The sequence below is a fragment of the Anastrepha ludens genome, chromosome 2, assembly GCF_028408465.1.
Source record: "Anastrepha ludens isolate Willacy chromosome 2, idAnaLude1.1, whole genome shotgun sequence".
NCBI classification, from domain to species: domain Eukaryota; kingdom Metazoa; phylum Arthropoda; class Insecta; order Diptera; family Tephritidae; genus Anastrepha; species Anastrepha ludens.
This window is the reverse complement of record NC_071498.1, coordinates 63,937,940-63,959,438: the sequence shown is the minus strand read 5'-3', so window position 1 is coordinate 63,959,438 and position 21,499 is coordinate 63,937,940. Positions and strand designations below refer to the sequence as shown.

The window sequence follows — 21,499 nt, the reverse complement described above, 5'->3', positions numbered from 1 at the left end:
TCTAAAAAATATTTTTTAAATCTAAACACGAAGCAATAGAAAACTTTTCATATACCAGTGCTGGAAATAGTGATAGATACTCTATTATAGTTTGAAATAAAAATTTGTAGTACTTTCTTTCAGTTTCAACTAACGAATGTAAAGTTTGCACCGAGATACCGTTTCACCAAACGTTTTTAATTGTTTGGTCAAGCTCTGATAAGGTATATGGTCTCGTCTTTGTTATCCGCATTTTCTTTATTTGCCAAAGGTTCTCTATGGAGTTAAGATAAGGACTGTTCCCAGGTCAGCCCAATGATGAACACTCACTTATGCTTTGCCTAAGATAAAAAATTAGATTTTGAGTAAATATTTTGCTACTGATTGTTGCATGTTGTTGGTGTTGTGAATAAAGTTGTGAAAGTTGCTTCCTGATTTGACTCGGAGACGTGGCACAGTCATCCTGAAAGATGGCGTCGTTCATATAGGAATTGATCTTCAACTGAAGGAATCAGGTTTTCTGTACGTATTTAATTGAGTTCATATTCCCATCCCAAAGCCTAGCTTTCTAATCCCATTATAGGGAAAGCACCTCCAAATCATTCGAATTCGTTAGGTCTCATGTCTCAAACATCCATTATTGCAACGTTTACCTCATATTCTGCGGCCGTACAATATTCAGTCTGTCCCGCAAACGTAAATTCTCGATTCGTCCGAATATATTACTTTTCTGCAATGCTCTTTGGACATTTTTGTGCTGTTTATCCATAGGATTCACTTTTTGCCGCATTTTAACTCTCAAAAGTGGCTTTTCGGCTAGACGACGGCCAGCTAGTCTAGCTTTTACGAAACGTCGCCGTATAGTTCGTGTGCTGATTTTGTATATATTTAATTATTGATGCCTTCAGCTGTTTTGCACCAGTCCTGAATGCTATTGAATGATCTTCCTTAGTGGTCGTCTGTTTACAGATCCGGTATCGCATATTTTTGAAGAAAATTACCGACAGTTAGTTTTTTAACTATTTTTTCACAAATTTCGAGTGCACTTAATTTTTTAGATCGCAAAGCCAAAATTGTGATCTTCTCAACTTTAGTAAATTTTGCAGTTGTGACATTTCTTATTTTATTAACAGCCGCGTGTCACCTCAAGAAAATAATAGGAAGCGTTTAATTGTAGCTGAATAATGTATTTCCCTGCATAAATACATGCTTGTAAAATTCAATTTGCTTTACTAATATTACATTGGCTTCAAGCTACTACAACTTAGTAAGTATCCTATTTTTTTGCCCGTTACTGTATATGCTATGTATGGATCAATATGTCTCTGAACATTGAAAAATATTTCAACATTGTCGCTTTTTAGGGCCGTTAAATTTTTCTCCAATTTTCCGATGTCATATACAGGGTCCGGCACTCGAAATGTAACCAATTAAAACGATTATAAATTTAGTTTTATTCAATTCAAGTAAAAAATGTGTGAAAATAATACAAAATTAAGAATCAATTTACTCTTACTTGAGACGGTCCAGAAACGAATCGCACGCTGCCCGAATGTGACTTGCAGGTATTTTGGCCCTCTCGCGGACAATGATGTTTTTCAGCGCCTCGAGAGTGGTGAATGTTGTAGTTCAGACCTTGCTCTCCAAAATGGCCCAAGGAGAATAATCCATCGGATTCGCGTCTGGCGAATTTGAGAGCCATTGTGTGGACGTTATGATGTTCGGAACGTTGTTTTTTAGCCATTTTTGGTTCACTCGAGCTTTTTGGAGACGGGGCCGGGTCCTGTTGAAACGTCCATGGTCTGTCACCGAAATGTTTGTTTGCCCACGGCTTCAAAGCAACCTCCAGAATACTTTCCTGATAATATTTCGTATTTACCTCGATGAAAACGATTGGAGAGCGCTCATCTGCGGTTACAGCGGCCCAAACCATTACCTGTGGTGGGTGCCGCCTCCTGGTGGCCAATCGATGACTCAAATTCTCGTATGAACGGTCGGTCAAATAAACCCTATAGTTTTGGGAGTTTACGAATTGCTTAATTTGAACAATTTTCTCGTCACAAACTGCAATCTTCGGTAATTGACCGCTTTCGGCCAAGCGAAGCAACTCCTTCACTCTCCCAAGTCTGACTTGTTGCTGCTTTGGTGAGAAATCACGCGCCTTTTGGATTTTAGATCTTTTTTCAGTAAGCGGCGGATGCTAAGGTCAGATATTTTCAATTACTTTGCCATTTCATTGGCACTTCGTCGGTGATTTTCGCTCCAGTCGCTTATTCACTTTTTGAACCATTTCACGTGACGTTGCAGTATTGGGATGACCCCCTCCTTGACGTTTCGCGATGCTACCAGTATCGTAATGAGTAATGGTGCGATAAACAAAAACTTTATTTACTTTAAGATGCGCGAGCTCATGAACAATCGCTGGTTGTGATTTTCCAGCCAAATATTATACAATTACGTTTGGAATCCATTGCGGATTTTCTTTTTTCGCGTTTACTCTCGGCAAAATGCTTTCGTGCGCTTGGAAACAATACTCTGGACAGTCATTTAGCCAACTAACAGACAGCTGATTCCCGTGCATCAGTTGCGCGAGCGGTCTGAAGTTGGTTACACTTCGAGCGCCGGACCCTGTAAGTAAGCATTTCCCCGGGAGCCTTAAAACAGGGTTTGCCTTATTGATAACTTATCTATCGAATCGTTCGAACAAAATCTCTTACCGCCAAAATTTATCTTCATACATACAATGTTGTACGATATTTTGCTTCCAAGAGGGTTGGTAACCTTATGACTCAATAGATACATATTATATTGTATTATATTTTAAGCAAGTTTTCTTTAGTTAACTTTGTAATTTTTTTGCCATTAGTCATAAAGAATTTTTGTGTTCATTAACCTAACAAATAAATAAGTTGGATGAGGTACCAATTCATAACAAAATTAAAGTAGCCTTGCTTTTTTGCTTTTTCTTCGCTTCAAAAAATAATTTTCTCTTACGCTCTTAATTTGGATTGATGGCCGCTTATGGTTAATTTTATTAACGAACACAACTATTGACATTTCGGTACTTTGAGTCTTTTAAATCGTTAACTAAAATATGTATTTGTTCCTTTTACGAATTTTACGGAGTCTCTCTCAAGTTTTTTTCCAGCCTTTGGTACGCGTCTCTACAACTCCTACCTCCGAATCATAGATAATTTTTACAAGTAGCATTTCGGGGCAGAAATGTAAACGTGAAGAGTAGTTATCGATTTTATTATTATTGCTCCTAATAACTAAAGGGGCATTTAAACGATAAACGCAGATGCAAAAAAGGTCATGTTTTTGTTGTTTGAGTGGCTGTATTTCCTGGACTGAGAGTCACTTAATGAGCGTCTAGCGTCGTTTTAATACCGTCGCTGCTGTTTTGGTAGTTACGTTTCAAAGAATGATAATTCGTATAAGCAATTCGCTGTGTCTAGAAAAAGAGATGAGACCTAATTTCCAAGGCAGAAATTCTGCCAAAATTCTTGAGAAATGATTTGCCGAAACCTCGTAATCTTGCTCTGCGTAAGCCCACATATTTGGAAAGATAGTGAGCAGGAGTTTCCTTCTCCTTCATCATCATATTAAACAGGATTTTTTTTTTTTTTTCAATTTTAAAACTTTATTGAACGATGGCATTCCTCTTACTTAAAATGTGAATGTGTTTAGAGAGACAAGTTCAAGTTTAGACTTAATACTATTTAAATAAATAATTACTTAAATTTAATATACCACAGAAGATTTTTTCTTTAATAAATATGTTTTAGCTTAGGATTACGACTTGTAAAGTTTTTATTCGAAGTCCATAGTTTTTACTTGGTGCTTTGTCGTTGAAGAAGAATTTTTAGTAAATTGTATAGCAATATATTAGTGCAAAAATACACACATACATATGTGCTATTACCACACTTTTGACTAGCATCGTTTTCAGTTTCTCTCAACTTTTCATTCCTTCAAAATCAATGGATTTTTACTTTTCATAATTGCACTCCTCAAATTGTCTCTTCTCTTTCCTTTAGATGCCATTCTGATGCACGCCACTGCCATTGGCACTGCCTGTCGAGGACGCTCTACCACCACCAACTGCCCCATTACAATATCCCTCCGCTGTGTTGCTGCCGCCGCCAGTGCTGCTTCCTTCTCCCAAGTTACTGTAACCACTGGTCGATTCATCACTTTGATTGCTATTCTGATTGTGATTGTGGAACTGTTGACTTGTAGTTATGTTTTGTTGCTGTTGCTGTTGTTGTTGTTGCAGAGGCATTTGTCCCAGTGATTGGTGTACACCATTGTGATTGTGGTGGTGATGATTATGTGTGGCTGCACGCGGATCTTCCGGTGTCCAAGTGCGCGCATAGAGTTTACTGCCCGGATAGCGATCACCTTTGCGATACCAGGAGAGTGAGTGAGAAATACCGCCACCTAAAAAGGAATATAAAAGGAGTGATATTTTATTAGGAGATTAGCTAAAAAGAAGATATTTATGTATGTGAATATGCTTATGCCTTTTAAAATATTTAAGTTCTATTAACTTTATTACTAAATTTGACAAATACATTAATGGGTCTCAAAATTAATAATAAAAAGGATCGTGAATGATGGAAATATTTATTTTGGCTTTTCTCGAAAGTTGCATCAATTGCCATACAAAGTGGGATCCAAGCTGCGAATAAATCTTACTTCGCGACTGACGAAATCGAGACTACTTTCAAGAAGCTTGAAAATTCGAATATATAAAACCGTCATAAGGCCTACACTCACACACAGTTGAGATGTCTGGGTGCTTGCTGAAAAACAATTAAATTGATCTATTAATTTGGTTCGAAGGAGGTATTCTCAGAAAGATATATGACCCCTGTAGCGCATTGATGCAAATGTTATCAGATATGTTAAAGCGCAAAGAAGTCGATGGTACGGCCACATTTTGCGAATGAGCAACGATAGAACTGTAAAAAATATCTTCGGAGATAGAGAGCTGACATAGAAGACGACATAAGACTTATGGGCGTATCTGATGTCAAAAGAAAAACTGAAGACCGAGTGACGTGGATGCAAATTATAATGGAAGCAGTGTTTTGCCCCGAATTGTGAGGCTATGCTGATGATGATGATAGGGTTATTAATTTTGCGCCATCTTGTATAAACATTGATAAAGCATAAGTATTCTAAAACTCTTATGTTATAAAAATAAAAAAATACGACAATTGTTTAACCATTTTGTTTACTGACTCCAGGCCAATCGAGAATTTTCATCACTTACGGCAATGCAAGTATTAAAAAAAAAAAACAAAAAAAAATACTCTCTAATGTGGTTAATTTAAAATACGTAGGAACTTAAAGATGTTTACTCAAGCGGTCAAATCAACCAAATAGATAAGAGCACAGTTCTTCGCTCTTCTCAGTTTCATTGAGCAAATGGAGGCACCTACAGTTTTAAGCCGATCCGGAACGGCAAATGTTTGTTTATGAGGAGCTTTTTCAAGACAGAAATACACTCGGAATTTTATATTATTTAGTGTTTCATGTACGGAGATTTAGACCTGTCCATCTCCAAATGGTATTCACGCACCATCCCATTCGGCTATGGGGGCCCCCATAAATAAATAAATAAATAAATGCTTCTAAGAAAAATAAATACTCAAACTCGTTCCTATGCAAGATTTCTTGTCTTCCCTCAGCTGCACAATACTTTTAACCTTAGGTGACATTTTTTTTTTATTTTTTACACGCTAAATCCCATTTTCGATTCGACGACGCCCATTTTAATTTGATGTCTTGGCCTTGCGATGTAAAATAAATTCCGGTCTCAGTCGAAAGCTTTCGAAAGTGCCTGGCCTTGTGCCATTCTGTGGACTTACAAAAGGCCATATTAACGAGTTTCTCAGAAAGTGGGAGAAGAAGAAATTCATTGAACACTGACGAAATTCCATCGGGCGGCGTCAAGCGAAACAATCTAACGCCGGACAGAGGAATTTTTCATAAGCTACTTTCCCTCAGCAGTGAAGACTTAATAGTGCTCAAACTCACCAACGTAAATGGACGCCCGTACGCCCGTATCATCTAACATGATGAAACAACGATCGATGATACTACGGAACGGAACGGTGGTGAGAATTTATTTAGTTTCATTGTGTCAGCTGATACGGCCACTGTAGCCAGAGATATCACTTCAAAAAAATGGCACTGAAATTCAGAACACATTATTCGAAAATGTCCTGCATTAGGCAAAAAACGGCTACACACCCCTCGTGGGATTGCCATGTTTCCCCATAAATTATGGGGCAATAAATCCCAGAATGTCCTAAAATTTTCAAAAAGTCTTAAAACATAGGGTACCGCTACAGGCTTTGCACAATGGATATATTTGCGTTGCTGTGCGTAGCAGCCTAATAATAATAATAATAAGACTGTATAAAGTCTAAAACATATTTTCATTTTTTTAGTAAAAGAAAAACTTGGGAATGGAAAAAATTAATTTTCTCTAAAACTTTACGTGTTGGAAATATCTGGTGCGTATCGGTCAACCAAGTACGCTTGCGCCTATTGGGTAGAATTTATTAGAGTATTGATAAATTTTTCGACTACATCAGTGTTGCCATTTTCAATTGACGGCGCTAGCTTGAGGCAGTGCAAGCGCACTATATTGAACTGCTATAGGTGACATAAGCCTAGGGGGCTGCAACTTCAATCAAGGAAAAGAATGCAAGTTTAAAAATAACTTCTTGAGTACTCGTCGATTTAAATCGATTTAAAGAATACTCTCTACCCCTAGTTACCCCTACAATCACTCACACACTTTCTACCCAGTCTCCATTATCAGCCACTCTGTGTGCCCGATACCTCTCCTCTAGCTAGGCTTTGTATGAAAGGCTTAGTTTGTGCTTAATTTCTCCATTGAAAGTGTCAACATTTTTAACGCCCAAACAATTAAAATGCCAAGTATTACAATTACATTGAAAACAACAACACAGTAAACTGCTGAATCCTTTCACTGCTTGCCATTCTTGTTGTTTACATGAACTCCGGACGTCCTTCGTTTGCCTCGTTGCTGCTGCTGCTGCTTGGTAATCAAGAATCCATTAGCAGCAACATTACAACCCCATTAACGGTCTGTGGGCCGAGGTAGGTACGAAGATGACGATGCGCTACATAATCTCTGCTATCCTCATGTTTGTTGTTTGCTGCTGTTTGTTATTGCAGCTGCATGCTGTGCCACAATTACGCTTCCGCAAGTGGTTGCTGCTGTGCTCTCCTTTTTGTTATTGTTTGACAAATAAGCACAAAACGTTGAAAAACTCGGATACTGATTGCCTTTTGGCACTTTGTTTTTTCCGCTTTTTTTTTTGTTTTTTTTTACCTTCTGACGCTGCACATTGCATCAAAGCGCCGGATTTGTAGCAATCGAAAAGAATTTGGGCAAAAAAAGAAAAGCAACAAGAACGCGGCATAAGCTGCCAATCAACGCGAGCTGCACATCTGGGGGAAGATACAGAGTACAAGTTTGCTAACATTTGCGAGAGGATGAGCGGGCATACATACATTCACAAATATATATACACTTGCGCTCACATAATTAAGGCACTTTAGCTTTTTACAATATTCGTAATATTTTTGAAGCTCAACTTTTTATAAAAGAAGAAAACTCAAAAGAAACAAAAAAATACAAAAAGCAAAAAAAAAAATACTATCAAGAGTCAACGCGATTTTTGAGCGACTTCAAACTGACACTTTATTGTACTAAAATCGATTGAGCTATAAAATTGCATACCCAGAAATTTTTTAAGACATCGATTAAAAAATTGATTTTTTGTATTACCGATTCTTTGACTGTACGTAAAAAAATCGTATAATGGCAACTAAAATTTAGAAAATGTATTATTATCCTTTCATTTCTTTCATTTGACAATTTAACTTTCTGAATTTTTTTTGGAATTCGTGGAATTTTTGTGAATTTTTTGCAAGCTTGGAGCTTTGAAGATTTGACTTATATACATTTTTATACTTTTAGGTATTTTGATTCAAAAACTTTTCCTGCACCATGTTTTTCAAAATTAACAAAAAAAAATGACCAAAACTAAAAAAAATTCTGAAATCAATGCAATTTTTGAGCGACTTCAAACTTACACTCTATTATGCTAAAATTCTAAGATTTATTCGGCTATAAAATTGCATACCCAGTAAATTTTTAAAGATATTGAGAAAAATGTTTATTCTTTTTATGTTTTTTTTTTATTTATTTTTTATTCTTAGACAGCGCGCAGAATAATTGTCAAATCGCAACTAGAATTTAGAAAAGAATACTAATAAGCAATTTCCATTTGATAAATTAACTTTCTGAAATTTTTTTTGAGTGTCGTGAACTTTTCGCGAATTTTTTTGCAAAGTTTGGTACTTTGATTTATAAAATTGTTGCTATAAAAAGTACCACGATTTTCAAAATTAACAAAAAAAAAAATTCCGAAATTAACAAAAAAAAAAGTTACTTGAAAATTGTCGCGAATATTGTAAAAAGATAAACTGACTTAATTATGTGAACTCAAGTGTCCAGACATGCCCACACATACGTATCTATCCTGCCTAATGCTGATGGGTTGATTTTAAGGGCGTTACGCTATGTACCACCAGCCTCCTGCTAATCAACTTAAGTTTCCTGCAATTTGTTGTTTATGAGATGCGCTCTCAAGTGCGTTGTGCGGGTGGCTAAAGCGTGGGGCGGATTGTCAAGCTGTGCTGCTTCCCAAATCAAATTGTAAGTGCGCGAATGGTGTTGCTCGAGTATTTTCACTTAACCAAGTCTAAACTTTACTTCATTATTTATTTTGGTGTCAGTTTCTTAGTTGTACGTAGTGTTGTTGTATCCATTGTTGGTGCTTATTTGTTGTTCGTTGGTGTGAAAATGCGCAAGGCGTGTGCTCTTCACTACCGTTCATGCATAAGAATGAGCGGGCAAAAAAGTTAATCTGTTCATAGACAACAGAGACTAACAGAGATTCGATTATTTTTAACTAGAAAATTTAATGTTGTAAATTTTGGGTTCATCAAGAATTTCAGGCATAGAACGGCTGCCGCGCCTGATTGCTTAAATGATTTGTAGAGTATACCAGTCCAGATCAGGAACAGCACACAGGTAATAGAGGATATACAAAACGGTCAAATCAGATGATCTAAGTGGTAAATTTTGCTTAATCTAAAATTAGACTCATCACTAAAGATGATTTGATAGATTGTCAGTTTGGCCAACTAAACGTTTATTTCCAAAAATATCCATGTTTTGTGAATGTGGTTTAGGTGCAAGTCCCTTCTTTTTGCGAAAACTTTTTTGATAACAGAAATGCATTTGGCGGTATGCCATTCCATGCCGAGGGGTAAACGCTATTGGAAGAAACTTCCCCCTTGATTTTGATACTTAAATCTGCAGTGAGAAACCAACACACGATCTACTGTCGATATGTTGCGCCCAAATATCGATCCCAGCTAAGAATTTTCAATGAAATCGATTTGGTACACTTTAAGCATGTCGAGTAACGTATGGAAATCTGGCCAGATCTCACGTAAAACAAAGCTGCGTATTTTTGAGTTCAATGTTAAATCAGTGCTATTCTATGGATGCGAAATAAGGAAAATTTTCTGCTCCAAATGCCCTGGCCGCCGTAGCTGAAAGGGTTGGTGCGTGACTACCATTCGGAATTGCGTAGGCTAGAATCTCCGTATATGAAACACCAAAATGATAGAAAAAAGTAGTTTCTAATAGCGATCCCCTCTCGGCAGGCAACGGCAAACTTCCGAGTGTATTTCTACCATGAAAAAGCTCCTCATAAAAAAAATCTGCCGTTCAGAGTCGGCTTAAACTGTAAGTCTCTCTATTTGGGAAACAACAACAAGACGCGTTCAACAAATAGGAAGAGGAGGAGCGGGTAAACACCCAAAAAATTCAAAAAGGTTTTTCGAATTTTTTGTTTAAATTTTTTATTGTGAATTACAAAAAAAATCCTTTAGTAACCATTTATATATGGATGTATGTATGTATTAGGTTGAAGAATAAGTCCATAGCGTTTTACCCGAAGACTTTTATTTAAACAAAAAACAAAAATTATATCAATAAGTTAATTATATATTCGCCGTTGCTGTTTAGAACCTCTTCCCACTTCTCCACCAATTTGTTGATGGCGTTCCGCCAAAAATTGCCTCGTCTGGTGTCAAAGAAGTTGTTGAGCCAGGTTTAAGGACCTTTATGGTTTGTCAGGGAGTGGAAAAGATGGTATTCAGTCGATGTAAGGTCCGGAGAATACAGCGGATGCTGAAGGTCCTCCTATTAGAACTTTTGAAATGCGGATTTGTCGACTTGTGCAACATGGGGCCTAGCGTTGTCGGGAAGGAGTATGGTTTGTGAATGTCGATCAGGTATTTTCAGTCGAATAGCCCCATTCACGCGGTGTAGCTAGGCAATGTAGAGCTCCTTGTTGACCGTTCTTTTTGGGCATTGACCAGTGCACCATGCCCGCTCAGTGCCACCAAACTCATATGATGATCTTTGAATGAAGATCCGGCTTGACTCTTGGCTTTGGTGTATCTTCTAGAGCCACCCACTCCTTTCTTTGCTTCATATGGATGTATAGACACCACTTCTCACCTCTCGTGACGATTCGGTACAAAAAGCGCTGCTTATAATCGCGTGTAGCTCGCTGGCGGGCGAGATGCTGGGAAGCGATTTGAAGGCTACTTTCTTTATTTTTTCGCTGAGCTCGTGAGTCACCCAGGCTCCCAATTTTAGTACTTAGAAACCTTGGTTGAGATTTTGTTCTCCCTGCCTGTCTGTCTAGCCACACAACCTTTAATTACCAATTCCCCTTACCCTCGTGAAAGATAACCACATCCCAAAATGGTTAATAATACTTATAAAATCCAATTTGTACGACCTATTCAATTCTCAGTGACTTAATAATGTGATCGAAGATATACTTGTATTTGAAAGACGCCGGCAAAGCAACATTGTCGCCAAGCGCGCGTCTTTTTTAGAAAATGCAGAACGGGTTGCGGGTTGGAACACTCAATCGGAACAACAAAAGTCGGGTCTCGCATGACAATGTTCTTGCAGGAGCCAATATGGAACCGATGTCTGAAAACGGAAATACAAATTTATGCATATCGTAGATTATGACACACGCTGAGAGCTACAGCTCAACTTTCATTTAGATAGGCGGGCAGAAGCTGAAATTTCACAAGGGGTATTTCTCAAATTGAGTGAATGGCTGGGCACTCGGGCAAAATAGCTGCTTATCTCAATGTATATTAGAGACAAAATATGCTAGAGATAAAACTACCACTTGCTAGCTCTTTTGTCATCTTAAAGGGTTGGCTAAAATTCAGTGGTAAGTCAGCCACAGTTTTAAGTTTTATTTTCGCTGCAAGCTTAGTTGGTTTTAACAATTTAGCTTTTTAAATTACAAATTTAAAACATTGAAGGAACTAAATCGTTCTACGTTGACATGGAAATTCGATAAAAAGATTCTTAGCTAAGTCTTAGAAAACATGCAAGATTTCAGCCTCGTTTTCAGTGTTTCATATCTCAAATAATGAAACGTCATTAAAATATTATTCACCACTGTAAAAGTTATTTTTAAATCAATCAGCATAGCGTCTCGTGCAGTAGTTTCAATTAAAAAATTAACAAGCTTTTACGCGAAATGACTGAAAAATGTATAAGTGGAAATGTAAACAAAACTTAGCTTATTTGCCAGAGCTCTTAGTAATGTTACCGCACTGTCAAAAAGTTCCCTCACTACACCAACTCCTATTGAGTACTTCTGCTAGTACACCAGATCACACGCTCAATTTCTCGAATACGCTTATAGATGTAAAAAAGTGCGTGTAGCGCAATACACATAACAGAAGTGAAACTTTCAAGGCAGACAAAAAGGGAGAGACCCGAGAGAGAGAGAGAGAGAAATAATATACAATATATCTAAATAAATTCACAACATTTGCAGAGAATACAAATAGACACCCGCACAAACGCAGCGATTCCAGGACCGCAGCAACGGCAAAAATTACCGCAAGGCAATACCAATAAATCCGACGCCTGAATGGATAGCACTTTATAGTACGCACAAGCACTAGCCAGGAAACGGAAATAAGCGCCAAAAAGTAGGCACCAAAAAAAACCCTCAACAAAATTGGGACAAAACACACCCGAAACAGTAAGTACCAAGGAAATATAACGCCAAAAAGTAGGCACCAAAAATTTCTCCTTTTTCTCTACGTTATATCTTTTTTCTCTCTCGCGGAACGAAAATGCCCAAAACGTTGCATGGCCTTGAAATTTAACTCTCTATTCTCGCTCGCCCATCGACGCCTAAGAAGTTTCACTTCAAAAATTGTAAAATATGTGTGATGCTCATTGTTGGGCTATGCATTATTTTGAATCCAAAGTGGCATTGTGGAATATGAAATTGAACTATCGGCCGACAGGATTTAAAGGAGCAGGTCCACCAGACAATGAGCTTTTCAATCATTTTTTTGCGAAAAACTGAAAGTATTTCTTATCTTAAAATAAATTACATATTAATACTGATGCTTGAATAAACATGCGAAAATTCTTTTGAAATACAAAAAAAAAATTGCGGCGCTACAGATGCTCAAACGTGGCTCCTTTAATTTGCGCCGTGGAATGTACAGCCTCCTGTAATCAACTGAAAGCAACCAGCCAAAAGTTTTTCATTAAAATAAGTTATTCTGCTTTGCACTTTGCCTAAACTTACTTAACAAAAAATAGAAAAGATTAAAATTTTAAGTGAAAAAGAAAAAAATTACACTTTTTTGTAAACACATTGATCAAAACAATATTTTTAGTGATAGTTAATAGAAAATTTTAGGTGCATGCGAAGGCAAATATGTTAAAGAATATGATTGGAAAATTTTAAGTTGATATCTTCATTACTTTTTGAGTTATATTCGACGGCGCGGAAAAAAAAGTATTTCGAGAAAAACGCGATTAAAGTTTTCGTTCTTACGCATCTTTCGTTCAACACTCATCACTTCATTGACTTTATAAGGACTTTTTAGACTTTCTATTAAGATTAAAACATTGAAAAGATATTCTTTAGATTGGAAATGAATTTTTAAAGAAAAAAAGGAAACATTTGTGTAGGACAAAAACAAAAATTGAAAGAAAAACGGTATGTTCTTTTCAACGTTTTATTACACTCTAAACTTAAATCTATACATGTAAAAAGAACTGAAGTAAAAAAGAAATTAAGTAGGAATTCGGGTTGCCAACTACTTACAATTTCATTATTTTCCAATAATTTGAAAAAGCTGGAGGAGCTGGCCCCTTTAAATTTTCTATTTAACTGCTCATATTTTTAGCCGCTCCACTTTTCCCATCAACATCCTTCTTTATATTGGAAGTTTTTTCCTGCCAAATATTTATTTGCATTTCCATGGCAATTTACGAAAATGTTCTTCTTCTTTCAGTGCAAATAGACCGGCGGGTAGACACTTTAAGGGTTTTAATATGGCACATCAAAATAAGTTTCCTCCTCCCCTTATGCACCCACAACATTTTACCTGAACTACCTTGCACTCCAATCTTCAACGCTCATCTATTAGCCCTTTGTGCCTTCGATCGTTTGTACGGCATTCAAAATGGCGAGTATATAAGTATATACAAATGCACTGTACATACATATACAGCTGCGAGCTTTTTAATAGCAGTGCTTACCCGATGTTTCTTAAAATGTTATCAAGCATTTTCTCTTGCGAATTCTGTGTTTTTATATGCATGGTTTTTTTTATTGCAACTTAAGGAGCAGTTTGTGTATCCAAAATGGTTTGGTTTAGTTAAAAGAAGTGAAATTATTTGAAGCAGAAATTTAGGTAAAAGAAGCTCCGAAGAAGAAGAAATAAGGTACATAAAGAGATGCATTTATAGATACATATGTAATAACAGCAAACATAAGAGTGAAAAACATTTTGCTCTCATTGGTCCATAAAATATCTCACTATTTTTGAAGTGGCCATAACAAGAATTCGTTTGCAAACTTTAGCCACAGTTTATCAAGAGATTTTTTTTTCAAAAGAGCAACATTGCGCGGAGTCCGAGCAAACCACTTATTGTTACGTCTACATCTTCGCAGCGTATGCACAAGTTTACCTTATGTCGTTGTTGTTGGAGCGCCTTATAAAACATTCCCCATATGCAAGATGAAGTCCAAAATAAACAAGACTGAGCTAAAATAAAAAGACAGGAGCTGTGTTCTGATAACTTCGAGTTTATTTATTCCAAATAGTCCCCTCTGGTCTCGATACACTATTTTGCGTGATCTAAAAGCTTGTCAAAAGAGTTTTTCAGGTCATTGACTGAAATGTCCTTCATGATGTCGGTGAAGCCTTTTGGATAGCCTCTACGGACGCTAAACGTTTTCCTCTCATGGTCAAATGCAATTTTCCGAACAGGTAGAAGCCACAGAGAGCCATATCAGGCGAATACGGTGAGTGATTGATGGTTAAAATGCGTTTTCTAGTCAAAAAATCAGTAACAAGAGTGGATCGATGAGATGTTGCATTATCATGCAATAAGCGCCAGCTTCCTCCTTCGCGGCATTCAGGGTGAATTCGACGAATGCGATACAAGAAACGCTTCAAAATGCCAAGATAGAAAATTGCATTGACGGTTTGGCCCATTGGCGCGAACTCCTTGTGGACAACTCCCATGGAAACGTAACAACAAATGAGCATCGACTTGATTTTTGACTTCTCCAAACGCGATTTTTTGGATGGTTTCATGACCAGTTACAATGTTGTAAAGGAAGTTCTCGTCTTTTCTCGCCTCTTTAATGAGGTCGTTCGAATGTTGAATTCTGAGCAATTTTCAGTCCTCAGTTAACTTATGCGGAATGAAACGTGCACAGACCTTTTGTAAGCCCAAATGATCAGTTAAAATGCGATAAATCGATGTTTTGAAGATATTCAACTCCGATCCCATGAATTTCAACAATGTTTTCGGTTCTTTTTTGATAAATTTACGAACAATTTTGATGGAGTCTTTGGTTATTATTGACTTTGGTCGTTTATGTCCTCACAACCATCTCTGAAACGTGTAAGCCACTCATGAACTCTGGCACGAGATAAATAATCATCGTCATAAACTTTTTTATCAATTCAAATTTTACGGTAAACGTTTCACCGATTTTAAAACAAAATTTGATATTAACATTTTGTTCGAAACTCATTTTTGTACCGATGACACAGGCATACTGAGACTTTAGACGCAATAACTTCGCTTTCACCGAACTGAATGTCAACAAGCTTTCACAGGAAGTCAACTGGGGATGTAACTTCCAACGCACTAACTCATTAAAAAGATGGCGACATCAAAAATATTTTTATGACGCCAATCTTGTTTATTTTGGACTTCACCTTGTAGGTACGGGAAATGCTGTTGGAGTGACAGCCCTTGGATGGATATAAATTCGAGTCATTCGCGGTACTTTGGATAGTTACAGCCGATGGACTGGCTCTGCTAGCCCTTATTATGCCTTTCACAAGATACTCCGATATATTTTTTTCACAGTCCCGTGTTTTAGACGAGCTTTGGTATTGAACTGTACTAAACATCGTTTTTGCACAGCAACTTAGTAATTTTTCTACTTGTTTATAAGTTTGCCCTTCACTTAACAGGCTTTTTATTACTTAAAAGGCTTATCTGTGGTACAATGTTTTCCACGACCCACTTCAAGGGAGTTAGTTTTGTTAAAACATTGATTAATTTAGTATCACCACATGGGCTGAAAACTCCCGTTCCTTACTTACTTACTTTTGAAAACCGTATGTATAAAATTTTCTATTTTCAAATCGCTTAGCGCTACAAAAATTGAAAAGTCTCAATATGAAGCCAACATATGTATCGCTATTCGCGTTTTTGTTTTTTTGTTGGTAAACACTAGTGTTGGTAAACGCGCTAATAAACAGAAAAAGATTCAAAGACTTCAAAACAATTGAACTAAAATGGCCTTCAGGAACTGCTTTTATTTTGCTCGCAACTGCATGCTTATAAATCTATATAGGTTGGAGTCTATATGTATGTGTGTCTTGTACCACTGCCATCTGTTGGCGTGAAATGAATTTCTCACGCTATGATTATGTCGATTTTCCCCCATTTTATTGCTGTTGTTTTCACTGTATTATTTTATTTTAACTGCATGTTTCCTCTTATCAGTATTTAAGTATATTTTGTTGTTATAAAATAGTAGTGGTTCTTGCTGAATCATTGCAAAAATGATTTATTAAAACCAAAGAATATTAAATAAAACCTTTTCATAGTGAATTCACTAAAATTCGATCAGACTCAAACAAATGATGGACGAAGTATTTTAATAGAAAAATTCGTCTTCATTTTAGCCCTTTACCGCAAATGAGCCCATATATGGTATTGCAGTTTTGCTTCTATTTTATTTCCAAATTAAATATCGTATTTTAAAATAATTCAAACTATTTTCAGACGTCATCATCATATTGACGTCACAGTCCGGGGTGAACCATTGCCTCCTCTACAATACGCCTCCATTCTACCGACAGCCCGCTTTCGCTCTATGTTGTGGGGTTCGCATCTTTCGTCTTGCAAACATCGTCGAGATTTTAATCCATCAACTTTATATTATATTATTATTAGCAATAATAAAATGCAAAAAATCTGTCTATGATTTTATGACACTTGGAAATAACCCCACTTTTCTGCAAGTGAATGAAAAAGCAGAAGTGAAGTGCGAGTGATTCATTTTCAAAAACAATAACAGAGTAAAAGGTACGTACTTTTTGACAAAAAAAGAAACAAAAATATATTTTTATGGAGTCGATATACTCATCTTTCTCAACGTATAATCGCTTTTCAGGTGCTTTCTACACTTTACAATTAGTTTTTGTGTATGGTTCCGTAAAAAAACCCAAATATAAAACTTTTTCATTATTTTTCATTTAATGTGTCTTAGCTATTTAATGTGTAAAGCTATTTCCACCGCAAAATAAACTTTTTTTAATGCTTTACTAATCCAAGCAGTAAAGGGTTTTAAGCTTCTAAATAAACGCCGGTCCAAGACACAAAAAATAGTTATTAGCATTAGAGCGAAAACAGCAAGAGCAATGCATTTTATTTCCGTCTCAGGAATGATAAAATCTATAATAAAATACTTAGAGTTCAGAGTTAATTAAACCAAATTTGACATTCTGAAAACGAAGTAATAAATGAAATCACCTGCTGTACTGCCACTGCCTGTTCAATATTGCATGCCTGGCACTTATCCGCGACACTTTATGTTAAGAAATTTACCCAAACGTTTTCCTTCACCCATGTCAAGCAGAGAGGGCCTCTGAATTTTTATAGCTATTACAAGTTCTAGTGTCTTTTTAAGCACAGCTTGGTTTTGAAAGCGGTTATAGGTTAGGTTGATCTGGGTGGCTGAAAGCCATCACATAGACCTATTGGTGCTTAGTGGTACCAGATGGAGCTTGACCCTTACGTTTCCTTGTAGTAGGCTTCTTCTAATAAGCCTGTGACTTTTGCGAATCTAAGAAAACATTGAAGCTCTCACCTCGGGAGACATTCTAACCTCTCATATTGTAGAGCTCCTAAACATTTCATTTGGGTTCTAGCTAATGCAGGGCAAGAACATACAGAAGGTGTTCAAGAGTTTCCCTCTCTTCTAGTTCATTGCAAAATCTGCAGGTATAATTTTTTGCAATTCCCATCTTGTATATACCTACGATAGTTCTGAAGTCCTTTCTAGACAGAGACAGTAGGAATCGGACGTATTTATCTGCATTCTGTGTACACATGATTTTCGTAGTTTCACAAGTGGCTAAATTATTTCACCTCCTGCCTATCCGTGTTTTCATGTCCGCCGCCTCCTTAACGCCTTTGTCACTTCTAAACCTCAGTTTACGGTCCCTGAAGTAGCTCTCAATTATTTCGATTATATAACTAGGCGACCCTAGTTTTGCGACGGTTTCTAGTATACGCTGTATACGTAGCTAACTGTGTTAAAAGCATTTTTGAGGTCCAGAGTTACCATAGCGCAGTATTCTTTTTCCCGCCGCGCCATCTCTTGCCTTCAATGGCTTCTCTTGCTAAATCTACTACGCATTTGATAGCATCTGTGTTGAGGGGGATTTCCTGAAGCCAAACTGGTACATATGTGGATAGAATACCTTTGTCTTCAGCGACAACCTTAACGACAATAATTATCTGCAGAATTTTCTCCATTGTGTCTAGTAAACATATTGGTCGGTAAGACTCGGGTTCGCCAGGCTTTTTGTTGCCTTTGGGTAAAAGTACAAGTGTTTGCTTCTTCCACCTCTTTGGGAAAGTGCCTTCGTTAAGGCAGGTTTGGAATACTGCTTGAAATATGTCTGGACGTTTGGAAATTGCTAATTTCAGGGCTCTATTTGGTATGCCATCTGGACCTGAAGCTTTCTTAGACTTTATTTTATTACACGTCGCTTGGAGTTCTTGCTCGGTGACACGAGGGATGTCGCCTGCTTCGTGTTGTATGAAGTTGGTGTAACTGTCTGTCTGCAGCTAGTCTCTCTATGGCTTCCCTGGTCCTAAGAACGCTTTTAGATGAAATTTCATATGAGTTTATTGCCTTTATTGACGCTTAACTGTCAACGTATATATTTATGTTGGAGTTGCTAGATGTCCTTGCTAGTGCCATTTCTACAGCCTTTCCTACCACAAAGACTTCTGCTGGAAAAAATACCTGCACCTACTCCGTCCATCATTAAAATATGTTAAGCGTATTGGGGCCAGGTTTTATACCTCTTTTCTACCCCTCTTCTTCTAATGTTTTTGATGGGGAATCTCTTAACCCAATTGTATTTCGGAGTCATATAGTCTGTATTGGTCCGATAACTCATACCTATTGAGCTATGTCCGGATATTTTATAGGTAAATTCACCCCTTGAATTAAGTCTTGCGGCTGATCTAGCTGCTAGACCTTCTGTCGCAATGTCAATTGGTGGTAGGTTGAGTATACTGAAAGCTGTTATAGTTGGTTAGCAGTTTTTTTGATAGATTCGATTCTACTTGATAGGGTTCGATTCTACTCTCGAACCATATTTTACATATATTATAAAAATTATTGAAATTCCCTACGAAAGTCGTGGATCAATAAAAACTACATTTTGCATATTTTCGGTATCGTCCTCCAACAGAGCTCAGAATAGAGAAATTAATCGAAAAATTACCATATTTGGGCATTGGATAATCCACTACAATATTTCGAGAAATATTTACTGTATGTACTTTCTTCTCGTGTTACTGTTTATGCGCATTGTAGTCTAGCGGGGCAATTGGTCATTTCGAAATTGCAGCTGGTTGCGTGCGTATCGCTTACGAATTGCGATGTTGAGGTATGCTAACGACATTTTTTCATCCGTGCGCTTGCGCCTAAGCGCAATATAATTTTGTTCATATAACGGTTGTATGCAACGGTATAAAGGACTTGAAATAGACATGTCTTCCGGCAGGGTGAATAATTTTACGCCACCTTGTAAATTAAAATGCTTAGAACGAGAAGAGGAGTCGATTTAGCCATGTCGATTCACAGGATAACTTGAGAAAAACTTAATATAAAGTGTGATCAGAGGTACTTTCTCCAATAGGGTTTTTGACTGATCACGCGTGACTACAGTCAAACCAAATACATCATTTTTTTTTTAAATATTTATTGAATTTTTATCATGGAAAGATTTACGCCTCAACAAGGTTCACAAATCGTAAAATTGTATTACGAAAAACGACGCTATGTTGAAAAGTGTTCATCGCGCACTCGGGCCAACTTATGGTGTTCAGCGATGAGGCCAATTTTTGGCTTAATGGCTACGTCAATAAGCAAAGTTGCAGTATTTGAGCTGAAGTGCAACCCGAAGCCCTTCAAAAACAGCTAATACATCCATTGAAAATAACCTATGGGAATTTCTTCAAAGACGAGGCTGGCGCCAATGTAACAGTGAATGGCGAACGGTATCGCACATGATAAACGACTTTTTGATGCCGGATGCCGGAAATTGAAGCCCGTGATCTCCACAAGATATGGTTCCAACAAGACGGCACTACTTGCCATACAGCACCCGTGAAATAATGGATTTACTGTATCGTCGTTTTGATGAGCAAATTATCTTTCCTCTCGGACCATTGAATTGGCTACCAAGATCGTGTGATATCACAGCTTTGGGGTTTTATTTGTGGGGGTATATAAAGTCTTAAGTCTTCGATTGAGGCATTGGAAGCCAACATTACTAAAGCCATTCACGAGTTATCGACCGAAGATCTCCAGTGAGTTATTCAAAATTGGTGTTTACGGATGGCCGCATAACGGCGCAATTGCGGCCAACATTTGAAAGGGATTATCTTTAAAAAATAAATGTCATGAGTGGTTCTACACAAAAATAATAAAGATTGTCCAATGAATTTGAATTTTCGTTCTTTTATTTCAATTTATCCGATACCTCTAAATTGATCAACATTTAGTAATTCGAGATGAAAGGATATTTTATTATTATTATTCCCTCGCATCTTTCCCGCCCGCATACCGCGCGAGGCGGGGTACATTTCACCAAACACGACGGCATTTAACGAATGCAAATCGTTTTGGCGCTGTTTTGTTGATTAAGTTTTATTGCTGGTTTAAAAATTTTCGCGTTATGTTGCATGTTTTTAAAATAGCTTTTTGAATTTTGTGATGTATATCGGCTTTAATGTTAAAAAATGTGAGGTTATTGACAAACATTTTGTGAACTATCCCAGTTGCAGATATAATAAAAGCTAAGGTTTTTGCTGTATTTTGTTTCCAAATTCTTTTCACTTCTATTATTAAGTCATTGTATTTTCCAGTTTTTCGGTATATTTTCTGTGTATATTCGTATCACTGGGTGTGCTTATTTCAATAAAAATGGTGGGTTTTGTTCGTTTGTTTATTAACGTAATATCCGGTCTATTGTAGATGATTGTTCTATCTGTTCTTATGGCGATGTCCCAGTATAACGTGTATTTCTCATTTTCTAATATATTCTGGAAGATTATATTCAATATAACGGGGATTATAAACCCTTCCGTTTGAGGATGAAGCTCTCCTCTCTGAAGCCAGGTATAGCTGTTTGTCATTTTATCAAAATTTGGGTCTTCCATAAGATGTAAGTGTTTGCCGTGTAACTGTTTCTGTGCCCAAGCCGTACTCTTTTCTTCAACAGTTGTTTGGGTGATTGTTATTTCAGTGTTTTGTGGGTTTAGTGGTGTGTAGTGCTTATCTGCAAGGACTGTTGTTTTGTGTAGATCCGATGTGTGGGTGTGGAATTTTTTTTCAATTTGTGATTTGGTTATTGTGAAGGTTTTGGATATCAATGAATTCTCTTCCTCCTTCTACAGGGTCCGGTACTCGAAGTGTAACCTATTAAAAAGGCTATAAATTTAGTTTGGAAAATTACTTTTATTCAATTCCAAGTAAAA

General features: G+C 37.0%; 1 protein-coding gene across 1 annotated transcript in view; it reads right to left on the bottom strand.

Annotated features, from left to right (window-relative positions):
- Positions 1–3,626: 3,626 nt before the first annotated feature.
- LOC128871634 (protein twist) overlaps positions 3,627–21,499 on the bottom strand; it is a 29,472-nt gene continuing 11,599 nt past the window's right edge. The window contains exon 3 of the mRNA XM_054113533.1: positions 3,627–4,422. Coding sequence (XP_053969508.1) covers positions 4,016–4,422 — 407 coding nt within the window. The 3' untranslated portion in view covers positions 3,627–4,015. The remainder of the gene's footprint in view (positions 4,423–21,499) is intronic.